We start from the raw sequence: 13,961 nt of genomic DNA, 5'->3' as shown, positions 1-13,961 counted from the left end.
CTCTGCCTCTCATCCCATCCCCCACCCCCCAACCCTCCGCTCCGGCCTCCCGGCTCCGGCCTCCCATCTCCCCCCGGACCCCCGCAGCTGCCCCCCAATGGCCTTCCAGGGCCCCAGCCCCGCGCTCCAGCCCCCGCTGTGCAGCAACGTCCTGGGGGCGCTGACCGGGCTGATCCAGCCCCCCCTGGCAGCGGGGCTGAGGGCGCCCCAGAAACGTTACTGCCCCGCTGGGGTGCAGGGGGAGTCACCCCAGATCTCACCGGCGCCCGCCCCAATGACCGTGCAGCCCGAACCGGATCGACCCATTGGCTACGGGGCCTTCGGGGTTGTGTGGTGAGACCCGGGGCGGGGGGGGGGCTGTGGGTCGGGAGTGAGGGGCACCGGCAGAGCTGGGGGCTGCGGGTCGGGAGTGAGGGGCACCAGCAGAGCGGGGGCCCCGGGGGGCTGCGGGTCGGGAGTGAGGGGCACCGGCAGACCCGGGGCCCGGGGGGCTGCGGGTCGGGAGTGAGGGGCACCGGCAGAGCGGGGGGCTGCGGGTCGGGAGTGAGGGGCACCGGCAGACCCGGGGCCCGGGGGGCTGCGGGTCGGGAGTGAGGGGCACCGGCAGACCCGGGGCCCGGGGGGCTGCGGGTCGGGAGTGAGGGGCACCGGCAGACCCGGGGCCCGGGGGGCTGCGGGTCGGGAGTGAGGGGCACCGGCAGACCCGGGGCCCGGGGGGCTGCGGGTCGGGAGTGAGGGGCACCGGCAGAGCGGGGGGCTGCGGGTCGGGAGTGAGGGGCACCCTGTCTCTGCCCAGGTCGGTGACGGACCCCCGGGACGGGAAGCGGGTCGCGCTGAAGAAGATGCCGAACGTTTTCCAGAATCTCGTCTCCTGCAAACGGGTTTTTTCGGGAACTCAGGATGCTCTGTTACTTCAAACATGAGAACGTGAGCCGGGGGGGGGGATTTTGGGGGGGCACCAGGATGGGGGGTGGTAGGGAGGGTTTGTGGGGGGCTGCAGAACATGGGCGCAGCTGTGGGGTTGCGGGGGGGCTGTGAGTGGGGCGACATTTATGAAGCGAGGGCTGCAGTGGGGCTGGGGGCTATGGGTCAGTGGGGGGGCTTGACGGAGCGGTGTGGGTCGCTGTATGGAGGATGCCGTGGGGCTGGGGGTTGCAGTGGGGGGCGGGGGGGCTGCAGTGGGGATGAGGTTTGCAGTGGGGGGTGGGGGTCTGCAGTCGGGATGGGGGTTGCAGTGGGGGCAGGAGGGCTGCCGTGGGGATGGCTCTGGGACCCTGTGGGGGTATCTGGGGTCTCACCCCCCCCCGCCCCTCAGGTGCTGTCGGCGCTGGATATCCTGCAGCCCCCCCAGATTGACTGCTTCGAGGAGATGTATCCGCCCCCCCGTGGGGGAGGGGCGGGGGAGTGGGGGGGGCTGCCCTGAGGGGTAACTGGCAGCAATGGGAGGTGTCGGGGGTGGTTAGGGGTCTGGGGGGAGTGGGGCTTATCGGGGCAGCCTCACAGCCGCCTGCTGACGGAGGGGAGGGCTGGGGCTCGGGGGGATGGGAGCTGGGCGGAGGGGGATGGGGGGCCATGGGGCTCGGGGGGATGGGAGCTGGGCGGAGGGGGACGGGGGGCCATGGGGCTCTGCCCCCCAAGCCGCGCCCTTGACCCCTGCCGGGCAGTAGCTATGTGCTGAGGGAGGGGAGGGCTGGGGCTCGGGGGGATGGGAGCTGGGCAGAGGGGGGCTCTGGGGAATGGGAGCTGGGCGGAGGGGGACGGGGGGCCATGGGCTCTGCCCCCCAAGCCATGCCCTTGACCCCCGCCGGGCGGTAGCTACGTGCTGACAGAGGGGAGGGCTGGGGCTCTGGGGGATGGGAGCTGGGCAGAGGGGGACGGGGGGCCATGGGGCGCTGCCCCCCAAGCCGCGCCCTTGACCCCCGCCGGGCGGTAGCTACGTGCTGACAGAGGGGAGGGCTGGGGCTCGGGGGGATGGGAGCTGGGCAGAGGGGGACGGGGGGCCATGGGGCGCTGCCCCCCAAGCCGTGCCCTTGACCCCCGCCGGGCGGTAGCTACGTGCTGACAGAGGGGAGGGCTGGGGCTCTGGGGGATGGGAGCTGGGCGGAGGGGGGCTCTGGGGGATGGGAGCTGGGCGGAGGGGGACGGGGGGCCATGGGGCGCTGCCCCCCAAGCCGCGCCCTTGACCCCCGCCGGGCGGTAGCTACGTGCTGAGGGAGGGGAGGGCTGGGGCTCGGGGGGATGGGAGCTGGGCGGAGGGGGGCTCTGGGGGATGGGAGCTGGGCAGAGGGGGACGGGGGGCCATGGGGCGCTGCCCCCCAAGCCGCGCCCTTGACCCCCGCCGGGCGGTAGCTACGTGCTGACGGAGGGGAGGGCTGGGGCTCTGGGGGATGGGAGCTGGGCGGAGGGGGACGGGGGGCCATGGGGCGCTGCCCCCCAAGCTGCGCCCTTGACCCCCGCCGGGCGGTAGCTACGTGCTGACGGAGCTGATGCAGAGCGACCTGCACAAGGTGATCGTGTCCCCCCAGCCGCTGAGCGCCGAGCACGTCAAGGTCTTTCTCTACCAGATCCTGCGCGGTGAGACCCGCCCCCCAAACCTCCCAGGGACCCCCCAAACCCCCAAACCCTCCACGTACCCCCAGACCCCTCATCTGCCCCCCCCCAGTCTCACCCAATCCCCACATCCCCTCGAAACGTCCCAATTCTCAGGGGTCCCCAAATATCCATCCTCATCCGCCCCAAAACATCATCCCCAGTGCAGTCCCCCCCCCGGCCACCCTGCATCCCCCCATACATCACCGGCCCCTCCCCAGCTTCTCTCCTGGAGGGATCCCTGAGCAGGGAGAAGGGCAGGTTGGGGGGTCCCAATCCCAGCCCCCCCAACACTGCCCCCCTCCCTCAGGGCTAAAATACTTGCACTCGGCCGGCGTGCTCCATCGGGACCTCAAGCCAGGGAACCTGCTGGTGAACAGCAACTGCGTCCTCAAGGTGAGACCCCCCCCCGACCCCTCAGCCTCTGGGAGGGGACCCAGGCGTCCGGGACAGCTCCCAGACACTGGACGGGGACAGGGACCCAGGCGTCCGGGACGGCCCCCAGACACCGGACGGGGACAGGGACCCAGGCGTCCGGGACGGCCCCAAACACCGGATGGGGACAGGGACCCAGGCGTCCGGGACGACCCCTGAGCACCGGACGGGGACAGGGACCCAGGCGTCCGGGATGGCCCCCGGGCACCGGACGGGGACAGGGACCCAGGCGTCCGGGACGGCCCCCGGGCACCGGACGGGGACAGGGACCCAGGCGTCCGGGAAGGCCCCTGGGCACCGGATGGGGACAGGGACCCAGATGTCTGGGACTATTCCACTGGGGGGCCCCTAGTGCTCCCCAGAAACTGATATGGGCAGGGGACCCAAGCGTCCGGGTTGGGCTCCCTGCAGTGTTCCCAGGCAGTGGGGGAGGGGCTGGGTGGGGGACCCAGGCGTCCGGGCTCACCCTCTCCCCACGGCAGATATGTGACTTCGGGCTGGCACGGCTGGAGGAGCCGGACGAGGGGCAGCCCATGACGCAGGAGGTGGTGACCCAGTACTACCGGGCCCCCGAGATCCTCATGGGGACCCCCCACTACGGCCCCCCCATCGACCTCTGGGCCGTCGGCTGCATTTTCGCCGAGCTGCTCGGCCGGCGCATCCTCTTCCAGGGCTCCAGCCCCATCCAGCAGGTGGGGGCCGGGCGGGGGCAGCGATGGGGGAAGAGTGGGGAGGGGAGAGGGGGGGAGAGGGGAGGGGTGGGGAAGGGGATCTGGGGGAGGAGCTGGGGAGAGGTGGGGAGGGGTTAGGGGGACGTGGGAGAGGAGATGTGGATGGAGGGGCTGGGGGGGTGGGTTGCATGGGGAGAGGCTCTCGCACCCCCCATTAACTCCCCCCCCCCACGCCCTGCAGCTGGACCTGATCACAGACCTCCTCGGCACCCCCCCTCCCCACGCCCTGCGCTCAGCCTGCGAGGGGGCCCGGGCCCACGTGCTGCGGGGCGCCCACAAACTGGTGAGCCCCTGGGGGTGGGGGGAACCGGGGGCCTGGGGGAAGTCGGGGCTGAGATGGGGAATTGAGGGCTGGGATCTGGGGGCTGGGCAGGGAGAAGGGGGGCTGGGATCGGGGCACTGGGAGAAGTGGGGGGCTGGAATTGGGGGGCTGGGACTGGAGAAGTGGGGGGCTGGGCCGGGGGGGCGATTGGGGGCCCCGGGGGAGGGAAGCCCCACTCAGGCGCCGTGTCCCCCAGCCCGCGCTGTCCGTGCTGCACCTGCTGTCGGGGGAGGCGACCCACGAGGCCGTTCACCTGCTCTGCCGCCTGCTGGTCTTCGACCCCGTGAGTCACCCGGACACCGGGGTCCCTTTCCCAGCCCTGGGAGCACTGGGGGACCCCACCCGGATGCCTGGGTCCCCTCCCTGTCCCTGGGAGCGCTGGGGGTCCCCCCCCAGACACCTGGATCCCTGGGAGCACTGGGGGTCCCCTGCCCGAATGCCTGGGTCCGTTCCCCATCCCTGGAAGCACTGGGGTTCCCTCCCCCAGACGCCGGGGTCCCTGGGAGTGCTGGGGCTTCAGACGCCGGGGTCCCCGGGAGCGCTGGGGGTTCAGATTCCGGGGTCACTGGGAGCGCTGGGGTCCCCCCCGTCACCGGGGGAGCACTGGGGGTTCAGATTCCAGGGTCCCCGGGAGCGCTGGGGTCCCCCTCCGGCCACCAGGGTCCCTAAGAGCACTGGGGGTTCAGATTCCGGGGTCCCCGGGACCGCTGGGGATTCAGATTCGGGGTCCTGGGAGCACTGGGGTCCCCCCGTCACCGGGGGAGCACTGGGGGTTCAGATTCCAGGGTCCCCAGAAGCGCTAGGGGTTCAGATTCTGGGGTCCCTGAGAGCACTGGGGGTTCAGATTCCGGGGTCCCTGGGAGCACTGGGGGTTCAGATTCCGGGGTCCCCGGGACCGCTGGGGATTCAGATTTGGGGTCCTGGGAGCACTGGGGTCCCCCCGTCACCGGGGGAGCACTGGGGGTTCAGATTCCAGGGTCCCCAGAAGCGCTAGGGGTTCAGATTCTGGGGTCCCTGAGAGCACTGGGGGTTCAGATTCCGGGGTCCCTGGGAGCACTGGGGGTTCAGATTCCGGGGTCCCCAGAAGCACTGGGGGTTCAGATGCCGGGGTCCCTGGGAGCACTGGGGTCCCCGGGAGCACTGGGGGTTCAGATTCCAGGGTCCCTGGGAGCACTAGGTTCCCCCCCCCAGCCACCGGGGTCCCTGGAAGTGCTGGGGGTTCAGATTCCGGGGTCCCCGGGAGCGCTGGGGGTTCAGATGCTGGGGTCCCTGGGAGCACTGGGGTCCCGGGGAGCGCTGGGGGTTCAGATTCCGGGGTCCCCAGAAGCACTGGGGGTTCAGATGCCGGGGTCCCTGTGAGCACTGGGGTCCCTGGAAGCGCTGGGGGTTCAGATTCCGGGGTCCCCAGAAGCACTGGGGGTTCAGATGCCGGGGTCCCTGTGAGCACTGGGGTCCCCAGAAGCACTGAGGGTTCAGATTCCGGGGTCCCCGGGAGCGCTGGGGTCCCACGCTGGCTCTCGCAGGCGCGGCGGATCTCGGCGCGGGAGGCGCTGGCCCACCCGTACCTGCAGGAGGGGCGACTCCGCTACCACACGTCCATGTGCCGCTGCTGCCACGGCCTGGGCTCGGGGCGCGTCTACGCCAGCGACTTCGAGCCCCCCGCGGCCCCCCGCTTCGACGACGCCTACGAGCGGGGCCTGCGCTCCGTCTGGCAGGCCAAAGGTGACCCCCCCACTGGGCCCCGGGGCTCCCTCGTGCCCCCCACCGCCCCCCATCACCCCCGCACACTGACCCTGCCCCCTGCCGCCCTCGGGGCTCCCCGGTACCCCCCATAACCCCTGCACGCTGACCCTGCCCCCCGCCGCCCCCGGGGCTCCCCGGTACCCCCCATAACCCCCGCACACTGACCCTGCCCCCTGCCGCCCTCGGGGCTCCCCGGTACCCCCCATAACCCCTGCATGCTGACCCTGCCCCCCCCGGGGCTCCCCGGTACCCCCCATAACCCCCGCACGCTGACCCTGCCCCTCGCCACCCCCGGGGCTCCCTGGTGCCCCCCGGTACCCCCCATCACCCCGGCACTCTGACCCTCCCTCCTGCAGCCCCCCATGGCCCCTTGCTTCGATGACGCTTACGAGCGGGGCCTGCACTCCATCCGGCAGGCCAAAGGTGACCCCCGCCACCTCCCGGGGCTCCCTGATGCCCCCGGTACTGCCCATCACCCCCGCCCGCTGACCCTGCCCCCAGCCGCCCCCGGGGCTCCCCGGTACCCCCCAGTACCCCCCATCATCCCCGCACACTGACCCTGCCCCCTGCTGCTCCTGGGGCTCCCTGGTGCCCCCCGTTACCCCCCATCACCCCCGCACGCTGACCCTGCCCCCAGCCGCCACCGGGGTTCCCCGGTACCCCCCAGTACCCCCCATCATCCCCGCACACTGACCCTGCCCCCTGCCGCCCCTGGGGCTCCCTGGTGCCCCCTGGTACCCCCCATCACCCCCACACACTGACCCTGCCCCCAGCCGCCCCCGGGGCTCCCCGGTACCCCCCGGTACCTCCCATCATCCCCACACACTGACCCTGCCCCCTGCCGCCCCTGGGGCTCCCTGGTGCCCCCTGGTACCCCCCATCACCCCCGCACGCTGACCCTGCCCCCAGCCACCCCCGGGGCTCCCCGGTACCCCCCATCATCCCCGCACACTGACCCTGCCCCCTGCCGCCCCTGGGGCTCCCTGGTGCCCCCTGGTACCCCCCATCACCCCCGCATGCTGACCCTGCCCTCAGCCGCCCCCGGGGCTCCCCGGTACCCCCCGGTACCCCCCATCATTCCCGCACACTGACCCTGCCCCCTGCCACCCCTGGGGCTCCCTGGTGCCCCCCCGGTACCCCCCATCATCCCTGTACCCTGACCCTGCCCCCTGCCGCCCCTGGGGCTCCCTGGTGCCCCCGGTACCCCCCATCACCCCCACACACTGACCCTCCCTCCCTCTCGCAGTCCCCGGGGCTCCCTGGTGCCCCCCGGTACCCCCCATCACCCCCGCACGCTGACCTTGCCCCCCGCCGCCCCCTGGGGCTCCCTGGTGCCCCCTAGTACCCCCCATCACCCCCGCACGCTGACCTTGCCTCCCGCCACCCCCAGGGCTCCCTGGTGCCCCCGGTACTCCCCATCACCCCCGCACGCTGACCCTGCCCCCCGCCGCCCCCTGGGGCTCCCTGGTGCCCCCCGGTACTCCCCATCACCCCCACATGCTGATCCCCTCACCAGGGCCCCCTGGGGCCCCCCACTTCGACATCGCCTACGAGCGGGGCCTGCGCTCCATCTGGCAGGCCAAAGGTGACCCCCGCTGCCCCCGGGCTCCCTGGTGCCCCCCGGTACCCCCCATCACCCCCGCACACTGACACTGCCTCCCTCCCACAGCCCCCCATGGCCCCCCGCTTTGACAACGCCTGTGAGCGGGGCCTGCGCTCCGTCTGGCAGGCCAAAGGTGACCCCCACCGCCCTCCGGTGCTCCCCGCTAGCCCCGCACACTGACCCTCCCCCGCTCCCCAGACACTGCCACATGCTGACCCTCCCCCACCAGGCCCCCCGCCGCCTCCCATCACCCCCACACACTGACCTACCCCTGGGGCTCCCACAGCCCCCCTAAAACTCACCCTCACCCCCTGGGACCTCTTGCTGTCACCCCCAACCCCTGACACCCCTCCAACCCCCCCACCGTCCTCCCAAACACCAGCTCCCCTCACATGAACCCCCACAGACCCCCTCTGGCTCCCACAGCCACCCCCCACCCCCACAAGGGACCCCCCGGTTGGGATCCGTTCCCCCGACCCCCTCTCCAGCCCCCCACAGTGAATTTCTCCCCCGCGCCCCCCAGATCTGGAGCTGCCCCCCTCTCTTGCAGAGCTGGTTCACGGCTTCATCCTGGAGCAGCAGAAGGCGACGCGGGTCCCCCTGTGCATCAACCCCAACTCGGCCGCCTTCAAAACCTTCATCCGGTGAGTGCCCCACGGTGCCCCCCTCTGCCCCACGGCGTCCCCAGCTCCACCCCAAAGTGCCCCCCTCTGCCCCACGGCATCCCCAGCTCCACCCCACAGCGCCCCCCTCTGCCCCACGGCGTCCTCAGCTCCACCCCAAAGCACCCCCTCTGCCCCAAAGCACCCCCCTTCTGCTCCATGGCGTCCCCACCTCAGCCCCAAATCGCCCCCCTCTGCTCCACGGCGTCCTCAGCTCCACCCCAAAGCACCCCCTCTGCCCCAAAGCACCCCCCTTCTGCTCCATGGTGTCCCCACCTCAGCCCCAAATCGCCCCCCTCTGCCCCACGGCGTCCCCAGCTCCGCCCCAAAGTGCCCCCTTTGCCCCACGGCGTCTCCAGCTCCACCCCAAAGCGCCCCCCTCTGCCCCACAGCATCCCCAGCTCCGCCCCAAAGCGCCCCCTCTGCCCCACGGCGTCCCCACCTCAGCCCCAAAGTGCCCCCCTCTGCCCCACGGCGCCTGCCGGCCTGCGCCCCACGGTGTCCCCCCTCTGTTCCACAGCCCCACTGCTCCACGGCACCTGCCCGCCTGCTCCCCACAGTGCCCCACGGTGCCTACCGGCCTGTGCCCCACAGCACCCCTGCCTCTGCCCCACAGTGCCCCCCACCTCCACCCCACAGCACCCTCCACCAGCCTGTGTCCCACAGTGGCCCCCGCCCCCTCTCTCCACCCCACAGCACCCCTCAACCTCTGCCTCACAGCTCCCCCACCAGCCTGTGCCCCACAGCATCCCCAACCCCAGCCAGCCCCCCCATCTCTATCCCACAGTGCCCTCACCAGCCTGCGCCCCACGCCTCCCCGACTACCTCCCCCCATGGCGCCCCCCACACCAGCCAACCCTGCCACACAGTGTCCCACTGCTCCAACCCACAGCCAGCCCCCCATCCTGCCACACAGCACCTTCACCCCATCCCACAACCAGCCCCCCACCCTGCTCCCCACAGCTCCCCAGCCAGCTCCCCCGGGCTGGATCTGAACCCTCGTTCCCCCGCAGGTCGACGGCCTGGCATTCGTCGAAAGGTTCCAAGAAGGACGAGAGATGAAGGCAGTTGGAGGCAGATTTGGGGTTTGGGGGTGGCCAGATGGAAGGAGAAAGTGGGGGCTGGAGCCTGCCGGCCACAGCAGGACAGACCCCGAATCGCCTGCTGAACTGGTGGGGAAAAGTCAAGGGTCCCGGACCTGAAATCAAAGGGACCCCTCGAGTTCTCCCTGAACCTCCCTGCACCCCCAAAGCCCCTGAGTTTGCACTTGAAAAATGAACCCCACTGCACCCCCAAATTCCTTTGAGCTTGCACTGGAAAGGAGACTCCCCGTCTCTCCCCTCAGCAACCCCAAATTCCCCTGTCTCTGCAATGGAAAGATGAGGGGCCGCCCAAAACCACCCCACAGCCTCCCCAAACTCCTCGAGATCTGCACTGTCAATGCACCCCCCCCCGAACCTGCCCCCCATCCTAGTTTCCCCTGCGTCTGCTCAGGAAACATGACCCTCCCCAGCCCCCAAAACTGCCCCCAAGCACCCCTGACCTTCTCTGAGTTTGCACTAGAAACAAACCTACCTTGAGCCCCAAATCCCTCCCACGCCCCCCACAAATTTCCCTAAGGCTGCACTGAAACCAGGATCCCCCCAAAACCAACCCTTCCCCCCTAAATTCCCAAGTCTGCACTGTGAATACAGCCCACCCCCAAGTCCCTTTAATGCCCCCTGCCGCCACCCCAACTCCTCAGCCCTGCCCTCCCTCCTCCCCCCAACAACCCCTGGGGCCCCATTTCAGCCCCCAACCACTGACCTCCCCCCAGGAGCCCCCCCTCCAGCCAGCACCCACTCCCCACAGCGCCCCCTGCTGGGAGAGGCTGGGAATTTGTATTCGCTGCTCCCCAAATCTACCTCGCCCCCAAAATTTAGGGTTTTGGTGGCTCCGGGCTGCGGCTTTGTCCCAATTTTCCCTGCTGGTTTTTCATTGCAAAGGGGGCGACCGAAAACACCCTGGAAACTTGAAACGCTTGGTGGGTTTTGTTAGTTTCATCAAACCTGCTGGGACATTCCAGCATTAAACTCTGCTGGCGCGTTCGCTGCCGGGGTTTCCTTCTGGGGTGCGGCCGAGATGTGGCTGCTTCTGGGGTGGGGCCGCTGGTTATACGGGGACCCCTCGGGTGGGGGGGCTGGGCACAGGGGGACCCCTCGCCCAGCGCTGGGACAGGCCCCTCTGGGGCGGGGGGCTGGGCACACGGGGAGCCCTTGCCCAGCGCTGGGACAGGCCCCTCTGGGATGGGAGGGCTGGGCACATGGGGACCCCTCACCTGGCTCTGGGACAGGCCCCGTGGGGGTGGGGGGCTGGGCACACGGGGACCCCTCACTCGGTGCTGCGACACGGCCCCTTTGGGGTGGGGGGGCTGGGCACACAGGGACCCCTTGCCTGGCGTTGGGACAGACCCTTCTGGGGGGGCTGGGCACATGGGGACCCCTCACCCGGCGCCGCGATGTGGCCCCCCCCCGGGGTCTATGATGCCGTCCTGCAGCAGTGCAGGTCCCGCGACCCCTGCCCGAGTGTGGGGAAAGCGTAAAGCCCCCCCGAGACCCCTGACCGGCTTAGCGGGGCCGTTCCAGCAGGTGGCCGTGGACGTAGTGGGGCCCCTCAGCAGGGTGACCCGGGTGCGGAAGGAATCCAGCCTGGTGGGGGTCGATTTCACTACGCGCTACCCCTGGCCTGTCCGCAGGCAGAGACCGTGGCAGACGCGCTGCCGACCATCTTCAGCGGGTGGGGGTCCCCAGCGAGGTCCTTACAGACCAGGGGTCCAACGTCATGTCAGCCCTGCTCTGCGGCTTGCGGGAGAAATGTGGGGTCTGGCCCAACACCCCCAGTCCAACGGGCTGGTGGAGGGGTTCAGTGGGACTCTGCAGATGATGCTGAAAATCTTTGTGGACCAGCACCCACAGGCCTGGTAATTGGGGGGGGGCGGAATATACCCATCTCCTAGAACTGGATGGGACCCCGAAAGGTCCCGGAGTCCAGCCCCTGCCTTCACTAGCAGGACCAAGGACTGATTTTGCCCCAGATCCCTAAGTGGCCCCTCAGGGACTGAAGTCACCACCCTGGGTTGAGCAGGCCAATGGTCCAGCCACTGAGCGACCCCTCCCCAAGGTATCTCCCCCCCGCTGCTCGCATCGCAGGAGTTGCTGTGCGGGGGGCAGCGGGGGGACCCCGGACGTGGGCAGGGCCGGATGCGAGGGGCAGGCGTCCCCCGACGGAGAGCCTGGGGTGCAGTGTGTACCGGCTTCCCGGGAAAACGTGGGCTTGGCCAGGGAGAATCTAGCCAGGGGCCGGGGAGGCAGAAGGGCTGGTCCAGCCGCCCAGCGCGTGCCCGTTCCCGCGGCACCGGGACCAGGCGATGCTCCTCACCCCCGGGGAGGAAGAACAAGGCCCCGGCGGCCACGGACAGGCCCTTTCCGCTTGTCCGCGGCCGAACGAGGGAGCGACGTGGCGGGAGCTGGCTCACCGGGAAACATGGCAGCACCATGACGCCGAACGGGGACGGGGGAAGCCGGTGCTGGCATGTGGGGCCAGTGGTAGGAGCAGGGAGAGGATCCCCTGGTGGGACTCAGCCCTTCGCCCGGATCGGTTCCCCTCTGCGACCCGCTAACCCCGGCCGAGCAGCGGAGACCCGAGGGGCTGGGGTCCTACCGGCAGCCGTTCTCCCACTGGCCTGGGCTCCCTGACCTGGCTGCCCCCAGATGGAGACAGGAGCCCCCCCCCGGAAGATGCTCCCCGTTCAGTCACTGGGAAAGCAGCCCCGGCCCTGGAGAGAGGTGGGAGGCATGCTGGCTTTGGGGGGATCCAGCCGTCCGCCAGCCCCTGGGCCTCTCCCGTGGGGCTGGTCCCCAAGGATGGGTCGATCCGGCTGTGTGGGGACTATCGGAGGCTTGATGCCATCACCGTGCCCGATGCCGAGCCCAGGCCTGCGTCTGACGAGCTCCTGGACAAGCGGGGGGGGGGGGGGCTCGTTATCTCACTCCTCGGGCTCTCACCGGGGGCAAGTGGCAAGTACGCTGGGATCCAGATGCCCGACTGAAATCTGCTGTTACCCACTCTGGGGTTAGACGAGGGCCTGGCCCTGCCGCCTCCCGGCGCCCGGTGGCCCAGTTACTCCGCGGCTGGAGAGTTGTGCCTGGCGTCTAGCGCTGACAGCCAGAGCCGGGAGCCACGTGCCGCGGGTTAGACGCGCTGGGCCGGCTCCGGGACGCTGGGCTGACGGAAAGCTGGGACATGCCAGGTGGGGCTGGCCGAGGTGTCGCACCTGGGCTGCCGGGTGGGGGGCGGCTGCCTAAAGCCAGAGCTGGCCCGGGGGGGCGATCAGAGACCGGCCGCTCCCCAGACTAAGAACCAGGCCCAGAATTTCAGCGGGGTGGTGGGTGCTGCTGGAGGTTCGTGCCCCACAGCCGCCCCCAGCACTGGGCTGTGCCAGAAGCCAGACACGCTGGTCCAGCCCGGGCGGTGCCGGGAGGCTCTCCGGGCGCTGAAGGAGGCTCTGGGCACTGGCCCGGTTCTGGCAAACCCAGACTCGAGGGTCACCGACGCCTCCGACACGGGCCGGGGGGGTGTTAATGCAGGAGGGCGGAAAGGGGGAGACACCTCAGCGGGTACCTGAGCAGGAAGCTGCCCCGAGAGCAGAACAACGCGGCCGTCGAGAAGGGACCCCTGGCCGTGGTGTGGGCCCCCCACAAACCAGGGCAGATCTGTCCGGGCGACACTTCTCCACGGGCACCAACCACCCCCTGACCTGGCTGCACCGCACAAAGGGCCCGTGCCAAGCTCCTGAGGTGCAGTCTCCAGCTTCAGGACCAGGACACGGCGGGGTCCCCATTGGGGGGTGGGCCAGCGTGACAGCCGATGCTTTGTCCCGGAGAGGGGCCCGAACCTCCCCAGGCCGCTGGCTAAGTGACCCCGCTCAGTTCGGTCTCAGCGTGGGGAGAAACAGGATTTTATTCACCTGGGTATGCTGCATGTGAGTCTTACTGTCCTATACTAACACTGGCCGTGCCTCAGTTTCCCTGTGTGCTGGGAATTGGGGGGGTGACTTTGCTGGGGCCCTGGGGCAGGTGAGGCTGCCCAGCTGTGTAAGCTGAGACCCAGGAGGGGGGTGCTACCAGCTGACACCTTTGGCCCAGGAAGGGAGACAGAGGAGGAGCAGCAAAGGGGGGTGTTGGTGGTGGGGTGGCTGGAGGCCAGCAGTCTGCGTGGGGCGACTGGACGAGGGGGCGCCCAGGGCGTCTGGCCCAGGACTCCCCGAGATGGACTTGGCTGAAAGTCCCTGATTTCGGTGCTAAGAGGCTCTGCCCTACGCCGTGATCCTGCCGACTGTGTCCCCGGCTGAGTCACGTCTGAGTGCGGAGCTGGGGGGCAGGGCCCAGGCTCCCCCAGGACCCGCCCGGGCGGACTTGCTGTGGGAGGCGCACGGGGAGACGGGGGTGCTGGATGCTCCGAGGTCAGACCCAGGAAGGGGGCAGCTGGGGAAGCTCGTGGCCCAGGGACAGGCAGCTCCAAGAGAGGAGCCCCCCCGGGTCCCCCCCGGCTGTGAGAGAGGAGCCCCCCCAGGTCCCCCCCGGCTCCGAGAGAGGAGACCCCTGGGTCCCCCCTGGCTCCGAGAGAGGAGCCCCCTCGGGTCCCCCCTCGGCTCCGAGAGAGGAGGCCCCCCCTGAGTCCCCCCCCGACTGTGAGAGAGGAGGCCCCCCGGGTCCCTCCAGGCTCCGAGAGAGGAGGCCCCCCTGGTCCCCCCGGCTCCGAGAGAGGAGGCCCCCCCGGGTCTCCCCCCTGGCTCCGAGAGAGGAGGCCCCCCCGGCTCTGAGAGAGGAGGCCCCCCT

The 13,961-nt window shown here is 70.4% G+C and overlaps 1 protein-coding gene across 1 annotated transcript; it reads left to right on the top strand.

The window, feature by feature from the left end:
• The first annotated feature begins 97 nt into the window (after nt 1-97).
• On the top strand, nt 98-10,173 carry LOC127051177 (serine/threonine-protein kinase NLK2-like). Its single transcript, XM_050953148.1, is given in 12 exon segments — nt 98-333; nt 797-884; nt 886-927; nt 1,316-1,371; nt 2,468-2,574; nt 2,900-2,985; nt 3,507-3,716; nt 3,937-4,038; nt 4,274-4,360; nt 5,601-5,799; nt 7,947-8,067; nt 9,099-10,173. Coding segments are annotated over 12 exon segments (1,383 nt in total). The 3' UTR covers nt 9,148-10,173.
• The last annotated feature ends 3,788 nt before the right edge of the window (nt 10,174-13,961 follow it).

This window comes from Gopherus flavomarginatus, chromosome 5, assembly GCF_025201925.1.
Source record: "Gopherus flavomarginatus isolate rGopFla2 chromosome 5, rGopFla2.mat.asm, whole genome shotgun sequence".
In the NCBI taxonomy this organism is placed as follows: domain Eukaryota; kingdom Metazoa; phylum Chordata; order Testudines; family Testudinidae; genus Gopherus; species Gopherus flavomarginatus.
Note: the sequence above shows the minus strand (reverse complement) of the source record. Positions and strands in the feature narration are given on the sequence as shown.